This window comes from Falco biarmicus, chromosome 3, assembly GCF_023638135.1.
Source record: "Falco biarmicus isolate bFalBia1 chromosome 3, bFalBia1.pri, whole genome shotgun sequence".
NCBI classification, from domain to species: Eukaryota; Metazoa; Chordata; class Aves; order Falconiformes; family Falconidae; genus Falco; species Falco biarmicus.
Genome location: NC_079290.1, coordinates 13553737 through 13578665, shown reverse-complemented (window position 1 = coordinate 13578665; position 24929 = coordinate 13553737). Strand labels below are relative to the sequence as shown.

At 49.2% G+C, this 24929-nt stretch overlaps 1 protein-coding gene across 4 annotated transcripts in view; it reads right to left on the bottom strand.

Moving 5' to 3' along the window:
- Positions 1-24929, bottom strand: part of ARHGAP39 (Rho GTPase activating protein 39) — a 148165-nt gene that overhangs the window by 47203 nt on the left and 76033 nt on the right. For all 4 annotated transcript variants that reach the window (XM_056331239.1, XM_056331238.1, XM_056331241.1 and 1 more), the window contains exon 2: positions 16318-16749. In XM_056331239.1, the coding sequence (XP_056187214.1) occupies positions 16318-16749 (432 nt within the window). The remainder of the gene's footprint in view (positions 1-16317; positions 16750-24929) is intronic.

Here is a 24929-nt window from a genome sequence, read left to right as displayed (position 1 = left end):
CCATGCAGCTCGCTGTCTAAATTGACTCATCCAGCTGCAAACTGAGCTGCAAGCACAGTTACAAGTTGCTCTTCCGACCTGGCTGCAGAGAGACATAGGTACCAAAACACCACCATGGGTTTCCCATGAACATCTGCAGAAGTGCTCTTAGGTAAAAGCTGCATCTTAAACAACTCCTGAACTCTGTGGGGATGGGGATAATCTAGAAAGCTCAACCCAAATTAGTTTCTGAAGTGGAAGGAGAGGAATAGCGTTAAGAGCTTCCACAGACATGGGTCTGAGGACCACATTGCACACACAAGTCCTGATGGGCAAAACCATACCCAGAAATTGGCAAGAAGCTGATCACAGAAAGCAAAATCCTGCTCTAACCAAAAGGCTGACTGGTCCTGCTACAGCAGTGCCGCAATTGTGCTGCTTAGGTATTGGAAGGGTGCCCTGAGGTCTCCCCAGAAACCTTCTCTTCTCCAGGCATAGTCGGCCCAGCTCCCTCACCTCCTCCTCACACATCATGTGCTCCAGCCCCTGACCATCCTGGTGGCTCTCCGCTGGACTCGCTCAAGTTTATCAAGTTCTTCTTGTCCTGGAGAGCCCCAAACTACATACAGTTGCTCAGCTGTGGTCTAATGAAGAATAATTGCTTCCCTTGATCTACTGGCTATAGGCCTGGTGCTACAGCCCAGGATGCTACCAGCCCCCCTTGCCACCAATGCATGCTGCTCACCTGCATTCAGCGCAAAGTTCCCCAGAACTCCTGGGTCCTCAGCAGAACTGTTACCCAGCCAGCCATTGCCCAGAGAGGGTTCGTCAATCCTGACCGCTACATCTGGCCTTGCTGAGCTTCAGGAGGTTCTTTCCAGCCTGTCCTCACTCCTCTGGGCCCCTCTGAACATCAGCCGTGCCCTCAAGCAAAGCAGCTGGTCTGCAGATGAGGGCGACTTCTGTCTGCTCCGCAGTTTATTGATAAGGATATGGAACAGGATAGGTCCCAGGATGGGCCTGGGAGGAGCTTCCCTTGCAGCTAACCATTAGGTTGGGTATCAACCATTAACTACCACCCTCTGAACTTGATGATCCAGTTTTTCACCCACCTAGTAGTGTCCCTGTCTAGACTTTAATGTCCCAATTTGAACACAAGGATGCCATGGAAGATACATCCAAACCCTAGGCAGAGTCAAGGTGGATGCTCTCATCATCCAGGTAGTAGTCATACCATCACAGATGGCAATTGTATTGGTCTGGCCATTCCCAACCACCTTTGTGTCATCCCTGTCCACAGAAATGGCTTCCAAGCAGACTTGCTCCATGATCAAGGTTAACGCTGACCAACCTTTAACTCAGGGAATTCAGGGCTGTGGGCAGGTTGCTTTTCCCTTAGCTGCCACCCTTGCAGATGCCACCATACCCCTGCTAATGCCACCCTCAATGTGGCACTCCCTTGAGTAGCCTCTTCCTTCCCAACCCCATCATTTCTTGCCTACAACCTCACTTGCTTTCCATTTAAAAAAATCTGGTGAGCACAGCCAAAGCCTGCACCTCTGCAAGAATGAAGCTGAAGACCAAAAGAGACATCAGGAGACTAAAATGAGCACTAGTTTGTCACAACTTGAGACAACTGGCAAGACTATACAAAGCCCATCTCTCCAAAGTGGCAAGGTTGTACATCGTCTGTACCAGAGACGCTCACTACATCTTCCACGTCCTCTTCCTTCCACAAGGAGACAAAACCATGGTGGGGCTGATGCAACCATAACTTTAGCAATATTCTTTTCTCTTTTGTTGGTGGACAAACATCTGAAGCAAAATCCTTGCTCAAGACAGTGTGTTTTAAGTGCTTTCACTACGTTTCCCTTTCCTCCAGCTTCTGTTGGGAGGCTAAGCAGGATCAAGACTCTGTACCCAAATCCCAGTCCTGTTTGTACTATAAGATGTACTTAAGTCAATATACTTAGCTTTCTGGGACCATTTATTTTACGAAAAGCAACCCAGCCTTCCCCTAAAATTAAAAATGTCTGTAGCTCAGGTTCTGAAGTTGCCCCTAAAGTCACTTTAACTAAACCAAACCAAGAGCCCTTCAATTCTGGATGGCACCAGTCAAGCAGGTGTTTAATATGGTCTAAACAATGCACCAAAAATGAATTCAAATCAGTGCTAAGTGTCTTCACACTCATGCAGATGATGAAATTGTTGCAAATATGTCAAGATATCCTCATGCCACACCATTTGCTTGGCAGGAGCTGCCTGTGCACACTTCACCCCACCATGTGCCCTTAATATTGTGACTTCCAGGGTTTTGCCACATTTAGCAACAGCAGTACCGCTGCACAGGAGTACTGTGTCCAGCTCTGGAGTCCTCAGTACAGGAAAGACATGGACCTGTTGGAGTGGGTCCAGAGGAGGACGCGAAGATGATCTGACGGATGGAATGCCTCTCCTATGAGGAAATGCTGGGAGAGCTGGGGGTGTTCAGCAGGCTTCCAGTACTTAGAGGGGGCTTACAAGAAAGATGGGGACAGACTTTTTAGCAGGGTCTGTAGCAACAGGACAAAGGAGAATGGTTTTAAACTGAAGGCGCGGAGATTCAGACTAGATATAAGGAAGACATTTTTTATGATGAGTGTGGTGAGACTCATCATATGGGCACTGGTTGCCCAGGGAGGTGGTTGATGCCCCATCCCTGGAAACATTCAAGGCCAGGCTGGATGGGGCTCTGAGCAACCTGGTCTAGTTGAAGATGTCCCTGCCCGTGGCAGGGGGGGTGGACTAGATGGCCTTCAAAGGTCCCTTCCAACCCAAATCATTCGATGATTCTGTGACTTGCATTAGGCTAAGATGTAACAAAAATGCTACATGCATTACGCTAAATGTAAACAAAATGGTTATTCCACCATAATTGTCAATCTGAATGCTTAATCCTGAAACAGGAGGCCTTGTAACATGTTAAGTCTACCCTGAGAGACAAGAAACATCAACAGTCTTCTTACTGCAATGGGAAGAGATCTCCCCACAAACCCCAGGTCTCTGTGGCTCTTCAAGGGAGCCTGAGGCTCTAGCCGACAAATCTTGATTTTCACATCCTGGAGCTATTCCAGAACAACCTCATGCACCAACAAGCCTGGTGCTTGTAGCAGAACAGGCTCCAGAAAAACATGTTGAGCTCTTGCAGCTCCAGCCCATGTTGCAGCTGCACCCTCCTCACCATATACATCAAGAGCCGCAGGGTGCTCACAGCCTGACAGTGACTCCTGAGCCCTACGCTGGCCTGACCAAGGAAATTAAGGCAGCTTAATACGGGGAAAAACCCGTCAAATTGAAATGCCACAAGATGAGTGCACCTTCCAGTTCCAATTCTCCTGCACCAACCACCACATCACCTGCCCAAACGCAGCCGGGACCCAGGACTCCGGGCTAATCCCCTGTCTGACTAATGGGATCTTGTACAAACCTAATTATGCTGGAGCCAGATTCCAAAACTGATTGCCAAATGTCTTTTATGACAATTGCTAAGACAGATGCCTGGGCGAGGTTTTCAACATGCTACTGAGATACAGCAGCTGCTGCTAAAAGCTCCCAACATTTGCTGTCCAGTGGTGGCACTGCTTCATCTCAGCACACACAGGGCATGTGTACTGTAAGGCTGATCGGCTCCCGTGCTTGCAATGCTTACATTTCCCTGGCACGATGCTGATACAAACCTCAGCGGGCACAAAAAAGAGTGGTGAGCCTCAAAACTGCAGAGAGCAGCAGGAGCAACAACATGAACCCTGGTGCCTGAAATGCCACTAGCTGCTTCTGTACTGCAGTGAGGTGTGAGAAGGAGCAGCATACCTGGAGGAGGGGCACATCTGGACCTGCCTCTCATCTCCCACCTCTCTCAGAGCCAGTGGTGTTTGCAAAAGGCAGCTTTGCTTTTTTTTTTTTTTTTTTTTTTTTTTTCCAATGGGAGCTCTCTCCTGGCATGTACCTTCTCTCAGCTGGGGTGGAGGACACTTGGAAGGTGATTTGCCATTAATACCCTGAACTGTGGATTGCAAAGGCTCCAGTATAGACACAAGTTTGCTTCTGGTAGCATGGAGCATGGGAACCTCTGGCAGAACAGCAAACTTCTAAGAAATTATAAAAAGAATAAATGAAGCATTCCCGCATACCCGCCCCACACGCCCCCCCCCCCCCCGAATAGGAAGTGGCACATTTCACAGTGGCTTGGAGACCAGCATTGCTTTTATTTTTAAAATAAGGGAAAGTGACTTGACTGAAATAGCACAGCTCGATGGCAAAGCCAGGAATAGAAATGAAATCCCAGCACCTAATCCTCTGTTCTAATCACTGGCCTGCAAGGCTTCATACTCTTAATTACAGCCACTGCTTCTAATAAAAGTTAAAAGATGGTTTTCTTTGCAGTTATGTAAACTGTATTTTGGGTCTGATGATCTACGTAAGCACTTGGCTGCATTAGACAAATATCTGTCTAATCCGAGTCCTGTTTTGCAGCAGGCAGCAGAGAATTCAAGAGAAGGATATTAAAAAGAAACAGGACTGAGCGCTTTGTCCCTGATTTCATCTTAGAGCTTAGAGCAAGAAATTCAAGATATGAACATTTTTCTCTAAAATATTTGCGAATGGTATGAGGAAGTGGAGCTAAATCTTGAGATGCTGATAGTTTTGTATTGGAAAGGCATTTTCCACTCACAGTCGTCTCCAAATATCCACATACTTTTTCAAGTGGTTCACCACCCAACAGCTCGGCTCACATCATTATTGCTGTGACCACAGTAAGTGCGCAGAACCAGAGCAGGGTGAGTGAAACCAAATTAGTGAAGAGGCCCATGACACTTGTTAAGCCCAGAAGACATGTTTCTGAACAGCCTCATGATAAAGGTCACATCTGGTGCAAAACTCACTCAGACAGGTGGGGCAAGACCCAATGTGGCCAGCACCTGAGCGCCTGTGGTGCTGGCAGGGGGGGAAAGGAAACTGAAGCCAAAGGAAGTTGAGTGAGACGTTCTCCCATCCAGGGGGAATCAAATAATCCAGACAAAGTGGGGATACTGAGAGATCGCAACTGAAGAAGGAGTATGCCTGCAAAGACAACCATCATGCTCCGGCTGTACAAGGGCACTGCTGCTCCCTGCTGGGCAATGCCCCATCCCTGAAAACAGTCAAGGTCAGGTTGGACAGGGCTCCAAGCAGCCTGACCTAGTTGAAGATGTCCCTGCTCACTGCAGGGGCAGCTGGACTAGATGACCTTTGAAGGTTCCTTCCAACCCAAACCATTCAATGATTTTAAGCTTCTACGAACTTCTCTAGACTGATGGCCAGAGGATCCAACATCAGCCATGAAGCCCACCCTGAAGTGGTTCAGTACTTGAGCTTCTCATAACAAGGTGAGCAGAAGCATCCGTGAAACCATCAAATCTTCTCTCGATACTTAAGAGAAGGCAGCAATTGTTGGCAACCTATAGTAGGTGATCACAAGAGGTCACTCACCCAATATCCATATGGATACCCAGCAGCAGAAACACAGGCCAACCCAACTGACTTCCATGATCCTCATGATCTGCTTAGAGGAGCTACAAGAAATGTAAAGGCATGAATAGAACAGAGTATTTCTGTTGGAAGGGACCTACAATGATCATCTAGCCCAACCGAGTTGCTCTTTGACCAGCTATGCTCACTAGAAGAAAAACATAGCAATGCCAAGCATCAGCAGATGAGAATCTGACTTGGAGAGAAGGAGTGCTGGGCTTTTGTCATGATATGGGTGGGAATGACCCCGGCTAAGTTAATAACAGGGATAAAACAAGACAAAAAGACATTGGAAAACTGAATTTGGGAGCTTGGCTCTGTGTGCAGCCTCTGTGCAATGCACAATCTGCTTGCAGCATGTGAAAGCGATGGAGGAAGACGCATGGCCTTGGAAAGTGATTTCCTGCGGAGCTCTTGCCTTTAATTACAGTCTGAAAACCCATTCCCACCATGCTGCAGATGAAGCTGTCTGTCTCCCCCAGCCCCAATGGTTCCAATTAGCATCCTCCCCACCATCACGCCTTACAAGGTTTGTGAAATTTGGGATCTCATGCAACCAACAGAAGAGCATGAAGCTGGGGAGCTGCTCGGTAACCATTAAACCCAAAACCTTCAGAGCAACCCAGCTGTGATGGATTCAGCTGTTTGAAATGGACTGCCTGAAGGCTGTTGGGTGGAAAAAGGAGACTGAGCCCCAGCCCTGCTCACCTGGGTGCTGGAATATCCCATGTCCTGAGGACATGAATCCTTATATTAGGCAAGGTGTGTCCAATAGAAGGCGAAAATGGGAAGTGAGAGGACACAGGAGAGCAAAGCAAACATGCACTGCAACTATTAGCAAAACCATATGGACCTTTGGCACTCCACCATGGAGGCTAAAGCAGCAGCAGTTTGGAGCAGGTCTATGTAAAAGCCCTTGAGGTGGCCCTGGAAGCCCGTGCCATGGTCTGCTGCTGCACCCCTGGCAACAGGTCAGGGCTGTGGTCAAAGTGGCATCTATTGAAGGTCACCGCCTCGGATCTTGCTGGGTTTGTTTGGTAAGGTGGAATCTCACATCTGCTGAAAAATAACCGAGTGACTATCTCTGCAAGGCTTATGGGGAGGAGGGAAGAAAGAAATGAGCATGGTGACGAAAACAGCAGGGGTGTGGCTGTTCTGCTACAGGCAGCAAATAAGAGGGGAAAAAAAAAGTCTCAAATTCAGTGATACCTACAATTTCCTCAAACGTTCCCTTCCCCCAGGCCAGCAGCATCCCTGTAGCAGTGAGCAGGACTCTTCTGAGCCTGCTCTGAGGGCAGGCAGAGCCTGTGCTGGATTTTCTGCCCACCAGAGCCGAGGGGGGGGGCCTTAGTCCCCTGACCTCCTGCTCTGCCTGCTGGCTGTATGCACAAATGCTTGCACAGAACACCCTGCGGATAAAACACCAGGAAGAAAAGGATTTGCAGTGGTACGCTGTGGTCTGGGTATGGGACGATGTCCCCGCAGTGCTGGAGACTGGCAGGGTAGAGGGCTTCTGGACAATCCTCCTTGCCCTTCTGTGATGGGAGGGACGATGCAGCTACTTAGGGCTCATCTAGATCAGTGTAAACGCAGACTATCTGATGTGGTAACAGCAGCCAGTGAGCAGACTCCAGGCTTCAAAAAATTCCTCCTACTTTTTGTTCCTGTAGTGGAACAAAAAATCAAATCTTCAGATGATTTGGGTTGGAAGGGTCCTTCAATGATCATCTAGTTTTTTTGTCCCCACAGGCAGGGACGTCTCCCACTAGCCCAGGCTGCTCCCAGCCCCGTCCAACCTGGCCTTGAACACTGCCAGGGATGGAGCATCCACAGCTGCTCTGCAATCTGTGCCAATGCCTCACCACCCTCATCATAAGAAATTTCTTCCTTGTGTCCCGTATAAACCCACCCTTTTTCAGTTTAAAACCGTTGCCCCATGTCCTGGTAAAAAAGCCTGTCCCCACCTTCCTACAGCCCCTGTAGGCACCGAGTGGCCGCAGCCAGGTCTCCCCGCAGCCTCCTCTGCTCCGGGCTGAGCCCCCCCAGCTCTCGCAGCCTTTCTCCGCAGCAGAGGGCTTCCAGCCCTTGGACCTTCACCTAGAAGAAGCTCCTGACTCCATGCCTTCACTCCAAGAGTCAGTCAGGCACATATATCAGAAAGGAGCAGGTTAGTAACAGCCATCAAGAACCTGGCACATTCTTTGGAAAACTCTTCCCATGGTTAATTATTGCAGCATTAAATATTGACCAAGCTTTATGGACTTAACCCATAAAAATATTGTTTCAGCCATGGGTGGCCCTGTTCCAGCCTTAGGATACTGGCAGACCAAGACACCCATTTCTAGATGAACACACAATAGAGGCATGAAGGACACCAAATGCTGTTTCAGAATGAGTCCTTCCATGGCATGCATGGAGAAGTCTGTACTTTCACAGGTCACTTTGGCTGCTTGCAGGGTGTTTTCTAGACCTTGGGAGTGGTCGCTCAGGAAGCAGAAACATTCAGTCCTCTGGTGCCAGCAGATGGAGAAGGCAACAAGGAACAGAACTTAATTATTGCCAATTTCAGAAATGCCAAAACAGCACTCCTAGAGCTTTATGGGTTTTGAATGTATCCTCCACACCCTTCCCCTGTGAGAAGCCCTCAGCACTTGGGTTCATCAGCTGGAAGGGGACAAGTGGCACCCTAGTTGTCCACTCCAGCAGTGACGGTCACATCCCTCCTCTGCCCGAGCTGCCTGTGCCAATGCATCAAAATAACCCTTCTGTAACCTCAAGGCAGAACAGTTAATCAAGTTGTGGTGTTTAAGAGATGGCAACCCAGAAGAAAGCCCATCCTACAAATCCTGCCTGAACCTGCACTGAAGCCAGGCCCATGCATGACCTTGCAGCCTGTGCAACCACTGGCAACTTTCTGTCCTGGGTAGAGTACTCCTAAGTTGAGAAGAAGCACTTGCTCTTGGCACAGGGATGCAGGCAACTTGTGCTTCCCATGATGTAGCTGGTCTGTTGGCATGATGTTGACCCATCTGCAGGAGAAGTGCTCCTCAACACACAAACCCTGAGATGCAAAGGAACATGCACAATGTAGCCAGCACCCACAAAATCTTCACACTAGGCATGGAGATGTCATTCAGCTGGGAAAATCCAGCCCTTGGGTGAAGAAATGCTCTGAATTCCATGCATTATGCTACTGCTGGAGGCAAGATGTTGGGAAGGAAGGTTTTGGGGATCAAGTAGCCCTGCTGCACCGTTTTCTGAAGTAACTCCACATCCTTCCTCAGTTTCTCTTCATAGTGGAGGCTTGTTTTGGAGGAGGGCTGAGTATTCCTGCTGGGACCTGGAAAATCCCCATGCAGCAGATGCTGCAGAGACTTATTTCATTGATCCACCGGCACTCCAAACCCGAGCACGGCAGGTTTTCCCCACAGCCTTTGGAAAAGTACATAAATTCAGAGAATCGCAAACAAAATTGTGGTTTTGTTCACTCAAGGCACGGAGAAACAGCTTTCCAGACACTCAAAACACACATTTTCTAGGTTTGAGCCATCTTTTATACCACAAAGCTGCTTTTTTGGGCTCTTGCAATTAGAAAATGGCTGCTGCCTGCATCAGGGAGAATACTTTGTGTTTTAAAGCCGTGCATTTACCTGCAGCTGCTCTGCTCTGCCCAAGACACCTGACAGGACCTATTACCATCACACATTGACCCCAGACAGCTCCGGTGCATCTCAGGGATTGGCTTGTAAGAGAATACCCCTCAGCTATTTCAGCTCAGCTACACTTAATCCAGGAAGATTTAAGTGCTGCATTTTGTCTTCTCCAATATCATGATGCCTTCAGAATCACGGGAAGACCTGCAAGAAAAGTTCAAGTCTTGAGAAATAACTCAGGCACAATTTCACAGCAGATGGGACTTTGGTACAGACCCCCTGTTCTCAAAGAGTCCTGGGTGGTGGTCCAAGGAAAGCTCTTCTGATGGTCAGAGAAGATCCACCTGCTTGTCCTTCAAGCCTCCCCTTGTCACTCCTCCCTGGTGAAGCAGGAGTTAGAGATGCTGCCCACTGGCAGCACAGCTGAGTCCTCCGTGGATGACAGCATGAGCTCCAAGAAGGAGGTCCCCTCTGCCCCTCCAAAGCCTTCTCCAAGGATTTTGAGCAATAGGAAGACTCTGCACGGACCAATAACCATAGACACTTTCAGACAGCGTAGAAAGTCCCAGTGACACAGAACCCAGCTGAAGTGCTGGCTGCAGCCCGCCCCGAGATTTCACAGCTGTCATGTTATGCTTTGTAGAAAAGTTACCATTTTAAGACAAGCAAGGCAAAGTCTAGGGCGAGCCACCATAAGCAAGAAATCCCTGCTGGGAAGGGCTCTACCTTTGCTGACCACCAAGATAAACCTGTTATTGAGATCCCAAAGATGAGCAGACACTAGCTCACTGAACTGAGACAACACAGCATTGCTTCCTACCGCAGTCTCCAGAGCCAGATCCAGCTGCTAATTATAGCTACGCACAAATCCCATCTCACTACAGCAGTGCCAAGCAAGTCCAGCGAGATCCAAGTGCTCGGCAATAGCACATTCCCTGTGGATGCAAGGGCTGACGGCATCCCCAACCTGCACGTGTGATGGATCCATCCCCAACTTGGTCCACAGCTGCACCGAGGACATGAGGAATGGACTCAGAGCAGCCTCCACCATCTCCCACCAAACCAGATGCTCTGGTTCCTAAATCCTTCAATCACCACAGAGTGTGGGGCACCTCTGAGTGCAAACTCCAACAATATTAGTTGCTCAAAACTTGCCCACTTCCCCTGACCTCCCTTTTAAGACCAGACAAGTTCAGGAGGGAAACGCTTAGCCAGAAACCTTGCTGAAATGACTCTAAGAATACTGTGAAACATGAAGCAGGAGGTTCAACCAGATAATCTACAGAGCTCCCTTCCAGCTGTGGTTCTTCAATGAGAAACAAAACCAAGAACTGGAAAAACAACTTTTTACATTGTCCTACCAAGGAGACTTCAGCCATGTCTCTGACTGAAGGTGATTACTCAGCCTGCTCTCCACCCACCCTGTTTACTAGATCCACCACCTCCCCAGCCTCACAAATAATCCCCTTCTGTTTCCTTCTCTTGATGCAAATGAAGTATTTCCAGTTGTCATCTCCAACACATCACACGATGCCTGGATCCATCCTCATCTTGGGGTTGTTAGAGTTGAGGATTAGAAACACCAACTGTCCCATGCAGAGGTGACCGCAAATAATTGCTTCCCCCATGGATATTGTACATATCGGCCCCATCCCAGGGTGCCTCCTTGGCTGCCCATGGACAGCAAGGCTCAGATGCAACCCTGGGTGCTGAGAGATCAGTGATCCCAGGAGCTATCTACCAACACCCTGGAGCCCTGCAAGTGCTCAAACAATGCCCAGCAGGTCTGGCCTTGCCAAAATCAGCCCTTGAAGGCCATTCCATCCCTGGATTGCGCCATCCCTGGAAACACTCAAGATCAGGGTGGATGGGGCTCTGAGCAACCTGACCTAGTTGAAGATGTCCCTGCTCCTTGCAGGGGTGGTCGACTAGATGATCTTTGAAGATCTTTTCCAACCCAAACAATTCGATGTTTCTATGACCCCTACAACAAGGGGCTGCAGCAATGCTCTTCATTGAGGAAGACTGAAATAGAGCAGTTTGACTCTCACCTCCCACAGCCAGCAATTATACACCCACCAGGTCAAGGCCAGCACTTTGGTGGGCAGACAGCCATACGGCATCAGAGATGTCACCGAAAGCAGGGCTGGAGGTGTCTTGAAAGATCATGTAAACTCAAGATCTGGCTCACTATCAGTCACCACTTCACATCTGCTTGCCCAGGGCATCCATGGGTGTATATACTTCAATGCTTGCAAGCAAAAGATGAAGGGAAAATAAAAAAAGCTTCATCCACAGGGTCACTGAGAGCTGGCAACTGTCTGACCTTTGCCAAGTGGCTTCCTATTCATGCTTTAGGTACAATGAGGCATGGTACTCACTGCCTCCTTCTGCAGAAGTTTTCATGTCTTCAGATACTTTAAGCCCCACAAGAAACACGTGGTTTGTCTGCCTGTAACATTCCTTGCCTGAAGCAGCTTTCCTAAGTTTTAAGACTTGGGCAGCTACAGAACAAGTATATTTTATAGAAATATGTGTTTTTTCAGCTTGTGCCTGGAAGTTGCTTGGGGTCAGAAACCAACACTAAAATGCAGAGATACCCTGAATGCTGAGAAGCTCAAGGCACAAACGCCTGAACCAGCTCTGCCCTTTGCAGCTGCTATCACCACAATCAAAAATCAATTTTTAATTTGCACAGCTCATGTTCGGCTTATCTGTCCTGGGCCTGAGAGCATCAGCCACTTTTGCAGATGAAATCTCTGCATCCCTGGAAGCTTTCCTGCAGATCAGCGTAAGCAAGCCCTCCTTCTTCATCTGCACTTCGCTACAGAAATCAGAGCCAGATAAACCCCCCTCTGGTCATCCAGCTACAGGGCAAACACTCCACCATGGCATCCCACATCCCCGGCAGCTGTTTCCAGCAGCATACAAGGCCTTCATGCCTGCCTGTACTTTACCCACTTCCACACCCATTCCACATGGATCTAACCATTTGCTGGTGTTACACTGGTGCTTCTACAGCTTCCCATCTGCCCCATTCCTGCTGGAAATGTCACGCCATGCCAACCACATTCAACCACATCTCCCCTTTCAACCCACAGCATCTCCCCTTCCTTGCAAAGGCTGCAGCAAAGACCATCCCACTTCTGGTGGGAATAAAGTTGTTTTTGCAGGCAGACTTCCCTTGTGGCAAGAGCTGTGAGGCTGCGTGGCATCGACAGACCATGCTGCAGCATCCTCAGCCCCTCCAAGGGTTCCTTAATGTTCAGAAATCTCTCCCTTAATGGGTCACAGTGACCTTGACGTGTCAGCAAAGCTTCCCAGGCTTTCCAGAATGCCCAGCCCAGTTGCTCAGGAGGCCAGGTCAGCATAGGAATGTGATTTTTTCCAGCCAGGACATGGAGGTCAAGAGACTTTAGTGTGCTTCCAGTGAAGCAGGATGCTGCCATGGTTTGGCTGAGCTGAAGGGACAGGATCATTTTGTCACCCCAGGGAGGCAGGTAGAAACTGTCCAGCGAACAGGAATATCTGCTCCCTCTAGTGGCATCTGTTTTTTTAAAATTTTTGATTTATTTTTAAAGCTAGGAGACCTGGTATGCACTCTGCTGGTCCCCAGCAAGGCCAAGACTACAAATTGCTGGGGCTGAAAGGACACACAACCCTCCAGCAGCAAGAAGCAAAGCCTCCCCATGGCTGGCCTGCTCTTCTCCACCAGCAGGAGGTCTCGATGGGTTAAACCTTTCTATTTGAGAGCCCAGGTGCAGTCCTTTCTCTTCCCACTCTACTAAGCAGCTTTGCATCCCCAAGCATTGGAAAAGAAAAGAGAACATGTGGGTGGAGGACACGAAGGATTAGTGACCTGCAGTGTCCACACTAGCTTCTGTGGTCCAGCATGCAAATGCTATGGGGAATGGACCTTCACCCAGGGAGCCACTGATCCCCCACCTGTTTGGGCAGCAAAGTCCAGGGAGATCAAAACCCATTCACCTGATCCCCCTCAACCTTTCACAGTGCTTCAGGAACAAGCTCCTGCTTCACCAGCCAGCTCCTGGGCTGCACCCCGAGCGGCGTGGCCGGCAGGGCGAGGGAGGGGATTCTGCCCCTCTGCTCCGCTCTGGGGAGACCCCCCGCAGCACTGCGCCCAGCTCGGGGGTCCCCAGCACAAGCCAGGCAGGGACCTGCTGGAGCGGGGCCGGGGGAGGGACACGGAGCTGTTCCGAGGGCTGGAAGCCCTCTGCTGCGGAGAAAGGCTGGGAGAGCTGGGGGGGCTCAGCCCGGAGCAGAGGAGGCTGCAGGGAGACCTGGCTGCGGCCACTCGGTGCCTACAGGGGCTGTAGGAAGGTGGGGACGGGCTTTTTAGCAGGGCCTGGGGTGACAGGACTGGGGGGAGGCTTTGAACTGAAAGGGGGAGATGTAGGGTGGACACAAGGAAGAAATTTGCAATGCTACCACCCGTGGGGGCACTGTGTACCATGACTTTCACCGACCTCCAGGTTCCTCTTGGAGCTGCTATGAAGTCTGGAGAAGACAGTGATGGGGAGTTTAAAAACAGACATAGAACACCAGATTCCCATGGGCAACTGGGACCAGTTCAGCCCAAGGGCTGGGAGCTGCGAGCAGCTTGTTTACCAGCCATGAGCTGAGTTGTTGGCTGTGTCCAGCAGGGAGAGGTGAAAGTCCATTCCAGGTGCTTGCTGTGTGAAATATGGAGCTGCAGGAGTAAGTACTTGAGAAAGAGAGCTGCTGAGCCCAGCCTGCTGCAGCACAGAGCGCTCCCCAGAGGGCAGCATGTTATGAAACAGCAACTGCAATCCTAGAAACAAAACCCAATGATTCTGCTCTGCACCCCCCAAAACAGGCTCCAATAGTGATTGCTCCTGTTCCTTGTGCCCAGGATGACTTCCCCTGCCCATCCAAATGCAGGTATGGGAGATGGGATCCCTTCACGCAAGGGCAAGTGCTGGGAAACCCTCTGGGTATGATGCAGACAGCACCTCATTTATTTCTCTTGATGCCTGGCATTATCTACGCAGCCTTCAAGAAGGGCACATGCCAGGACAGGGCACATACCTGAAGACAACAAGCCACTTGTAGCTTAGCAGCATCAAGCTGGATGAAGGAGAAACTGGACAACCCAGAGGGTGGTGGGAAGGTGAATGTGGGTGGGATGGAGGTATAGAGAGAGCAGTGAAGCAGAGTTACAGATGTGGACAAGGGAAGTGTTTGGTGCTGGGAGGGAGGAGATGGGAGAGAGAGAGAACTCTGCTTGCACATGGGCCAGCCACCATGACCCTGGGAAAAAGAACAACTGGTTTCAGCACAACTCCAAAGACTGCCTGGAGTCCCTTGGTCTTTACCCTGAAACTCTTCAGGAAAGGTGTTATTGTGCCATACCTGTGCAATGCCCAGCACAAAGGGGTGGGAGAAATATATTCCCCATTCCAGCTACGGTCAGACAAAGCAGGACGCAGGGTGGGCAGCAGGGTCCTGGCTATTCTGGATGTTGGTAGTTTCATTTGACAAAGCACTCCCACTCCAGAGCGAATCTGTATTCCCCACAGCTGAGGATTTACATGTTTCTGGGTGTAGCCTGCACAAGCGGTCTCTGACGGACGTTAGTTGAGGCCACAAGCTAGAAGTAGGGGGTGATGGGCAGAGTACAGTAGGCTGCTGCCTGTAGCAGGTCACAGAATCATCAGATGGTTTGGGTTGGAACAGACCTTTGAAGGTCATCTTGTCTAACACCTCTGCCATGAGCACGGACACCTTACACCACACCAGGCTGCTCAGAGCCCTGTCCAACCAGGCCTTCAATATTTCCAGGGATGGGGCATCAATCACCTCTCTGGGCAACCTGTGCCAGTGCCTCACCACCCTCAGCATAACAAATTTCTTCCTTACATCTCATCTCCTTCTACTCTCTTTTAGTTTAAAACCATTACCCCTTGTCCTATCAAAGGTCAGGGCTTGGTATTTTTGGGGATGTCCAAGCAAAGACTGGATTAAATAGCTAGCAGCACATACCCGGAACAGCCCCAGCTGGACCTGGCCACCATGGGCAGCCGTGTTTCCTGCAGTGAATGCCAGTCAGCTCACCCAGCACCCCTGTGACTGAACACCGAAACTATCTCCCTCTCCAAACACCACCTGCCTTGCAAGGGAAGATGCCATCTCCACACTCAGCATTTTTATCAGGGAATCTTCCAAGAGCTCGGGGAGATCAAGCCTACCCTCACAGGCTAGACGCACGGAGGCAAGGCTGCGTCTGAGGTCCCACATGAAAGCACTTGCTGAGCTGGGAGTTCCTGTTCCCATCCTGCACGGCCATGAGATCACCCAGCCACAGTTTCTGTGTGCCAGCTGTAAGGAAGCAGAACTAGTTGCGAGCAGAAATCACGCTGCTGATTGCTCGCCAGTGACACTGTTGGGCTATTAACATTGTAAGAGTCATTGTTTAATAGAATACAAATATATTAAGTAATGAACTGCCTGATCTGAAGCTTGCAAGCCATAAAAGCATGAAATAAAGCACATGGAGCAGCAATGCAGATGCTTCAGTATGTTGTCCGTATGCAGCTGGAACTTAGAAACTGGACAATAACTTACTGTACAGTTTGAAGCGTCTCCTTTACAAAAGAAGTCATCTCTGCTAGGAGCTCCATAGACCAGTGGGACAACCCATGGCTGCAGCATGAATCATGCTGCTTTGTTAGGAAGATCTTATCCAGGGAAAAGATTTAAAACCACACCACTCTATAAAACCATGTAATTCAGAGGAAAAGAAATTATTTCTCTAATGTACCTTTCTGGAGGAAACACCTAAGTTGCCCCTAAGAAGGAGAAACACCTTTCACAGATGCTTTTACCTCTTCCTCCTGTAAGTGATTATTTTATGGAGGAGCAAACCCACTCTCCAAGACTTGGTGCAGTGACCCATGAGCAATCTAGCTAGAGAAGCCATCCACAAACTACATCTGCGCAAGAGAGAGAAAGAGCTGCAGGACCAGGACTCCGCTCTTCCACAGCACTGGGAGGCTACCAGGGTATCTGAACTCACAATTTAATTGCACCAACCCATCACCGAGCTCAGTCACACGCGCCTGTGATGTGACAGCAGAGACAGCCTTGTTTTTTTTACCTTTCCGTTTCTTCTTTCACTACGGCATACTGGGTTGACTGACGGCTTGATCTCTGCTCCTGCACCTTCTCGCTGCCCTCCAGTTCCTGCTCCAGGGAGGAGCTGGTGCTGCCCTCCCTGCTGACATTGCTGCTCCTTCCGGGGCTGTTCTCTGTGGAAGCCCTTGGTGACTCCGTGTTCTGCTTCAGGGTCTGCAGCTTGGCCAGAGGGATGATATCGCAGTTCTGTGGCCGGTGCCACACTGTCCTCTGTGTGGTGGCATTGTAGTAGTAGAAACGGGAGGTGTTGGGGTCAAAGAGCTCCCACCACTGGTTTTCATTTGTGCGTTTGATCCGCACCCCAGCAGGGGGGTCCCATACACACTCCCCCGTGATGAGGTTGGCGTACATGCGCTCCCGAGTTCGAGGCTCGATGATTTCCACCCATTCCAGCCTGAAGGAGAACAAACAGAGACAGAGAGATATTTCAACTAGATGACCTTTGAAGGTCCCTCCCAACCCAAACCATTCTCTGATTCTATGAGCCAATGCTTGCATCGAGTGCTCAGCAGCATTTCAGGAGGCAAGATGGAGAAGAAGAGCAGCTTGGGTGAGGACAGCAACTCTTTCCTCCGGCCTCATTGATGCCGAGTCCTGCAGCATTATTTACACTAAAGAGAGTATTTGCAAAGGGCTGCAAACCAATTCCTAGTTTTCAGCTCCTGAGGGAATTCAGCAAGTCTGTAAGCCAGCTAAAACACATGCCCAGGTTACAGCACCCCAGCACTCGCTCCGGCTCGCAGCTTCCACCCCGAACCCTCTGTGTTTTACAGTTGGAACTCTTTGGGACACAGACCCGGTGGCCGCAGCATATTCAGCACGACGTCGGCAGTACAGGGCAGGGGGAAGATGAGAGACTGGATGGACCGAGCCCAGCCAGAGGCACCAACCTGGTGATGAACTTACTTTTTCTGCAAGACCACCCCGCAGCTCTGTGCTGCCACCCAGACAACCAAGCCTGGCAGCATATGCCCATGCAAGACTTGAAGACGATGGCTTTGACCCCCTTCAGCCCAGCTGGAGTAGCGCTGCTCCCCGGCACGAAGCCCGGTGTGCCGGCACTGGGCTCCCACGCGGCTCTGCCAACACCCCTTTCCTCTGTCTTGATTTCAACACCTGGCAAAGGCGCCAGCTCTCCAGCGTGTGCGTCCCACCCCCAGCACATTCCCTAAACCACCCACCCCGACACACCTCGAGTCAGTGATAACCACAGGCTGCATCAACACCGAAACCCAGTGGTGGGAGGGATGAAGCCAGCGAGGACCGAAAGACCTGACCATGACCTTGGCTCCGTGTGGAGGAGTAGAACAGAATAGAATAGAGTGGAATGGAATGGAATGGGAGAGAAGAGATGAGAAGAGAAGAGAAGAGAAGAGAAGAGGAAGAGAAGAGGAAGAGAAGAGGAAGAGAAGAGGAAGAGAAGAGGAAGAGAAGAGGAAGAGAAGAGGAAGAGAAGAGGAAGAGAAGAGGAAGAGAAGAGGAAGAGAAGAGGAAGAGAAGAGACGAGACTATTTTCAGTGGGAAGGGACCTACAACAATCACCTAGTCCAACTGCCTGACCAATTTAGTGCTGACCAAAACCTAAAGCACGTTATTAAGGGCATTGTCCAAATATCTCTTGAACACTGACAGGATTGGAGCATTGACCACCTCTCTAGAAAGCCTGTTCCAGGGTTTGACCACCCTCTCGCTAAAGAAATGCTTCCTAATGTCCAGCCTAAACTACCCCTGGTGCAGCTTTGAGCCATTCCCACACATCCTATCACTGGATACCAGGGCAAAGAGATCAGCCACATACTGCTTGGTGCCCTCTGTGCACCCTTATTAAATTAGGATTTGGTCTCACGTTGGCCTCTGCAAAGAATATGGAGCTCATCACTAAAATATGGAGCAGAAAATGGTTGATCTTTCTTCCCATCACCCCATCCCCTGCTGAGCTAAGGGCCAGGCACCATCAGCCCAACGTGGTGACCCAGCTGACTCAGAAACACAGCGAAGGGGGTTACTGAAATCATAAAGCAGTAAACGAAGCTTAGAAATGCAAAAGAGGATTAAAAGAAGTTGTAATCCCAAAGAACAGACAATTTAACCCATTTTTCAGATTACCCCAAACACTGCAGATGTCACCTTTTGCTAATTCAGGGAATACCAGAGGCTTTTGGGCAGCCACATCTTATTCAAATTATTCATTTTTTGTGTGGGTTTATGTAAAAAGAGACAAGGGATGTTTGTATTAACTAAAATTTCTTACTTGGAATTTGTCCTCATCTGCATTTGCAAGTCTGTTAAGAAAGGTATAGAAATAGATAAGGAAAAACAAAAGGCCCCCAGTAGTGCTAAGTGAAGCTTATCAAACTAGGTGGCATTTAAAACTGACACATTTAGTGAGTCAGACAAGTGACTGATCAAATCTCGCAGCCTTTTACTGGGAGCCGGTCCCCTGCGGGGTTTTCAGAAATGCTCAATTTGCTCAAGCACTTGCAAGAAGGAAAGTCCTCGTGGGGGCACTTACCTGTCCCCTGGCAGCCGGAGGCACTGGCAGCCTGGCCCCAAGCCCCCTGGCTGGTCCAGCTCATCTTCCAATGCGATTTAAACCGCAGGATTGAAAAAAAGGAGCGGGCTTTTCAGGTGCCAGAAGTTCCCAGCTTTGAACAAACATATCTAAATGATGAAAACGTCTCCACCTCTTCTTGGCAGAGAGAGAAAAAGGTGCAGTTAAGCCTTTCCTTGCAGAACAGAGACTAAAAGCACTCGGAGATGTGTAAATCCTATACCAGGCCTCGTCTCATTCTGCAAAACTCAGACCTAAAGAGCAGCCTTAATGCAGCATGACAGTACAGCTGGAGGCCAACTCAAGCTTTGCAGAGTTAATTATTTTCTCCAGGTTTCCACTGAAGGCTTTAATTTGGCTCTGAGCATGATGCACCGACCCAGCATTTTCCACTGAAATGATTCTGGCCCTAGACCGATGTCAGCACTCAGCTCCCAGTTCTAATTCTTCTCTTTAAAATCCCCTCCACAGGGTTAAGAGCAGCTGCTCCAGCAGGGTTTTGGATCTTCCTACCAAGAATATATTAAGCTATCTGATCAGGGAGGAATAAAAAGTCCTTCATCCAGGGCTCTTCTAGGGTGAAATGATAGCTCAAGAGCTCCACAGTTATCACAGGGAAGTAAAAATAGACTGGACTGGACTGGGCTAGGACAGGGTAGGGTAGGACAGGATGGGATAGAATAAAAACAGCCCCATTGAGCCTGAAGAAGATGAAGGTCTATTTGGACCCAACAGAAGCGGATCATCATGGGCTGTAAACCAGCCAAGGCCTGCAGCACCTCAAAAGAAAAAGTTAGTATGTTAAGAAAACATAGGACCTTTTGTCCTAGAGCCCTTAATTTCCTCTTGGTTTTCAGTGTGAATTATCAGCTTAATAACGTTGGGCAGTGTCTGGGCTACAGGTTCTCTCTCTCTGCATCATTATTTTCCCTGTTGTTGGAGAAGAAGGAATTTAGTGTTCACATTTCTCCTCCCTCCCCAGTCTTTTAATTTACTGGGGTAATTCATCAACTCAAGCAGCTCAATACGCCACACCTTTGCAAAGCAGAGGATCAATAGCCAAGGGCCAACCTCTGCAGCCCTGCACTAGAAGCAGAAAGGGAGAACAAAAATCTTCGATCAGATAAACAAATCCAAGATTCTTCTGCCTGAAAGTCAAACAAAATCCACGTGTCTGGAGCAGCTGGACCTGTGGCACAGGCAGGGAAGCTGATGTACTCATGATAGCAAATCTGGAAACAAAACCTCATGGGACTAGGAGACAGGGCTCTAACAAAGGCATGTCTTATTCCAGACCCTGTCTTAAATTTTGCAAAAAACTCCCATGTTGCATTTCGCCCCTCAGAAATGCAAACTCCAGGGCTAAAATTCCTGAGAATTTGCCCAAAGTAAGAGTCCACACACCATACTTCTCAGGTATGACACAACAGGACAGCAGTGGGGATTACAGGGAGATGGGCAATGTGCATAGCTATGGCACAGCTAATCTGGGTACCACATGCAGTCTTGACCCAGAATTACCATCGTTATTTACTGCACCAGCCAAAAAACCTCCTTGAGGAATAGCAGAGGAGTCTGCGCAAGCTCTGGTAGCCAAACAGCCTCAGACCTATCTCACTGTAGCACTGTGCAGTGCAGTAATCTGAATTTAAAGAGCCCGTTGAGTATGGTCCATGACAGTGCAGACCTTATTGCCGTGGGGTTAAAGGGATTTATAACTGATGCAGAAGAGTGGAAGGTGCTCAGGGAGCCCCAGACTCACAGTGCTGCCTAGAAAACCTCTGCCTCATTGTAAAGGAAACACTCCAAAAAAGTCCAGAGACTCACCAAAACTCCATTTTCCCCCTGCACTGTCCCAAAAAAGAGCCCACTTGAGGCTTGGATTAGATTTCTGAAAATGCAAAGCCAGTTGAAATGAACCCTAGGCTTAGTTTAACTTTGTAACTTTATTCAAAAGGCCATAAGAATCAACTGAACTGCAAGTTTATTTTGCTATTTAAGAAGAGGATTGTCATCCTGTGCTTCCCTGGGAAGGAGACTCGGTCCTACAGCAATGATGCTATGTTTTCCTTCCTCCACCCCAGAGCAGTACAGGATTGGAGACGTGGTGACAAATCCCAAAGAGAACAAATACCTGCCTCACCTCACTGCTGTAGAAACCAGGCAAGGACATCCCACTGTTTGGGTCCTCTGACTCATCTTTGTCAGGTGTTTCCACTACGTGCCCCATCAGTTTAATGGTTGTGACACTAGTTGCTGCGTATTTAATGCCCGGCAATGCTGCCTCCTTCAAAACTTTTTTTTTTTTTTTGTGTGTGTGTGTGTGCTGTATGTTGAGAATGTCGAAGGGTTGCTTGAGGGATGCTGTTGGTCACCCCTCCATGCAATAAGCGCAAGAGACCCTCCAGATGGGCTGCGGGCACGGGCGGTGTGATGAACCTCCCACCCCTGCGAGGTTCAGGCTGTGATGCAGAACAATGGTTCATAACAACAACCCCAAGGCGTGGGGGCCATCAAAGGGCTTACAGCACTCGTGTTGTGATTTGGGTTTTAACAAGCCAGAATTTGTGTCATTAAGTTTCATGTTAATAATGGACGCTCTAGAGCAACTTGGGTGACCCTCATCCAGACATCTCTCCAGAAAGCCTCCTCCGTATCCCTCCAGACACCGCAGAAATTAATGCCACCGGCCAATCCGATTAGGAAAAGCTTAAATTACAAAGCAATTTACACTTTAAACGACTTGGAATTTATTGATAACTGCAGTTACAAGGGGAAAAATAGCTGAGAAAGCATCTTTCTGTATCAGGGTGTAATGGGGTCCGAAACCCCCTCCGATTCAGGGGGCATCTCGGTCAGAAAGAACAGGCTCAGAGCAAGGACCTCCTGTGTAACTGGAGGGGGAAGAAGCTGGATTGTTTGGGTTTTGTTTTTGTTTGTTTGTTTTTTTTAACTCTTGAACCTTCCAAGAAGGAGTAAACTATGCCCAGGAGGATCAAGCAGAATCAGCTTTACCCAGAACTGAGGCTTCAAGTTAACAAAGCAATAGCAGTTCAAATTGCCACTCCTCAGTGAGGTTTTGGAGACCTGGTCCAAGCCTACCCTAGAAGAATGAGAGCAAGACACTTGGAGCTACAGCCTCTGAGGTGCTCTGCTCGCCCAGATCAACCCTGGGTGATGGCTTCAGCATGCTGGCATTCCAGATCCAAACATGTCCAAGAACAAAAATCCCCTGTTAGTTCATGATCCCACAAGGACGAAGACTCCCATCTCATTCTCACCTTTAGAATTAAAAACTAAACTAAAATAAATTAATCATAGATTCATCAAATGGTTTGCATTGGAAGAGACACTTAAAAGTCTTCTAGTCCAACCCTGCTGCCATGAGCAGGGACATCAACTAGATCAGGTTGCTCAGAGCCCTGTCCAACCTGACCTTGAATGTTTCCAGGGATGATCTATAATCTATAACGAATCTACACTATGTTGTTTTGATTCTTAAACACCCGGACTCTGAGCAGAACAATTTTGTTATTATGCACGTTGTTTTATTTGTTATGCATGTTATCTTGCAGGAATATTTTACTTAAAGCAATTATTTTAACCACCAGAAAAACATAGTTCCTTGGTGCCAAGATTTAGAAAGCCCAGGCTGATGAACACAGACAGGCACAGTGCAGATACAGAACTGCTGAGCACCAGCAATAAAACAGTATTATCAGTAGGTAGGTAATAGCAGAATATCAAAGTGTTTAGGAGCTGGGGATTTTTTCTGTACTAGTAATTTCAGTGCCAATGAACATTTTTACGAAAATACATCATTAAGCTGAAAGGTATAATACTTTTTCACTAACTGGCCTGACAGATGCAGGAAGCTTGAAAAAATCAGGACAGGCTATCAAAGGAGCACAGCTTCTTCTATAGCAGCTGGAGCTGGTAGAAAAGCTTCAAGTGGGATGGAGTCACCCCCCAAAAAATCCTGCCTTTCCCACTGAGCAGGAGTTACCTGCTTAGGGTACAGGTGCCAAGCTGGGGAATTCTTAAATGGAGAAGCAACATGCCACAAGGGCTGGCTGACATGGGATCCTCAGCCAGCCCACAGAGACCAGGCAAACAGCTTCTGCTTCTCCACTGTTTGCTCCCTTGGAAAGCCAAACCATGAAATTGCTGTGCTGCCCGTGCACACTGGTCCTCACCCTCCTCATCCTGCCTAGGGAGTCATGCTGATAGATGACCCCCAAAATTGGGCATGCTCCCACCAAAATCCCAAGACAATTATGTGGTTGTTTGACTCCAGCTGTCCTGCATCCACCATACCACAGTAATGGTCCTCAGGCAAATCTCTTTCTGATGGTCACAAAATAATTTCAGTTCCCCTCCCTTGCAGTGAACTAGGCTGAACCACATCACCAAATCTTCTACATGAGGGTAGAAGAGCAGTTGCTACAGCTCAATGGGCAAAGAATAAGTGAAACGTGGTTTGGGTTGGAAGGGACATTTGAAGGTCATCTAGTCCAACTCTCTGCCATGGGCAGGGACATCTCCCACTAGACCAGGTTGCTCAGAGCCTTGTCCAACCTGACCTTGAATGTTTCCAGGGATGGGGCATTGATCCCCTCTCCAGGCAGCCTGTGTCAGTGCTTCACTGTGCTCACAGCAAAGAATTTCTTCCTTGTGTCCACCCTTGTAGAGGGATGAAGCTGGGTTAATTAACATTGATAATATACAGCTGTGGGGTGGCTTGGGGGGAAGGGGTGTGTTGGCTGATGTAGATAAAGTGCAGGTGTGGCTGGTTCTGTTAGGAGGTTGGGCAGCCAATGAAGAGGGAGCAGCTGAGGAAGAGAGGAGGAAGAAGCAGAGAGAAGAAAGAGAGAACATGTGCCCTGGATGAGGTGAGACTAGGAGAAGGCAGCAGAAGGACTGGCATGAAGAGTATGTTGGTATGAGATGGTAAAAGACCTTGTTGCAGCTGGCTAGTTTGGAGAGCGCTACAACACACCGTACATCTCCCCCTTTCAGTTCAAAGCCACCTCCCGGTCCTGTCGCCCCAGGCCCTGCTAAAAAGCCCGTCCCCACCTTCCTACAGCCCCTGTAGGCACTGAGTGGCCGCAGCCAGGTCTCCCCGCAGCCTCCTCTGCTCCAGGCTGAGCCCCCCCAGCTCTCCCAGCCTTTCTCCGCAGCAGAGGGCTTCCAGCCCTCGGACCAGCTCCGTGTCCCTCCCCCGGCCCTGCTCCAGCAGGTCCCTGCCTGGCTTGTGCTGGGGACCCCCGAGCTGGGTGCAGTGCTGCAGGGGGTCTCCCCAGAGCGGAGCAGAGGGGCAGAATCCCCTCCCTCGCCCTGCCGGCCACGCTGCTCGGGGTGCAGCCCAGGAGCCGGCTGGGTTTCTGGGCTGCCAGCACACTTTGCCGGTTTGTGTCCCATTTTTCATACATCCATGTGGGGAGACGGGTGAATGTCAGACCAAATCGGAGCTCGGGATCCAGCCTGATACTTCAGTAGCTCCTGGCCTTGTTCTGTGACTGCATAAATGCCCCAAACCTTGCAGCTTTTAAGGATCTGAAAAGAGATTCAGCATGTGACTGCCAGCAGCACTGCATCCCCTGCTAGGCAATAGCTATTTCAGGACAGTGGGAGCAAACAAAGACCTCTGCTCTGTCCTGACATGTATCTGCAGTAATTTCAGTGTAAGTGAAAGTGCTGACGAGGCAGAAACTGAACTCTAAAGCCACCTTAGGAAATAATAAACTTCTCTATCAAAGTGAATCAGTTGTATACTGGCCTCAACCCTTTGCTCATCCCTTTCAAACAAAATAAAAAAAAGGAAACTCCTGCTCTGGCAGGCAAGAGCCGTTGGCTGTGCGTATTAACGCTGTGCGCTGCTTTGATGAGGACGGGATCTGACTTCCTTTGCAATGTCAGGGGAAGGTTAGCAGGCTGATGCGGTGAAGATGAGATGTGATGTAACGTAACTATCGCAGCGCCAGTCGACGGTAGGAACATTACGGCACGGGGCACATGATGAG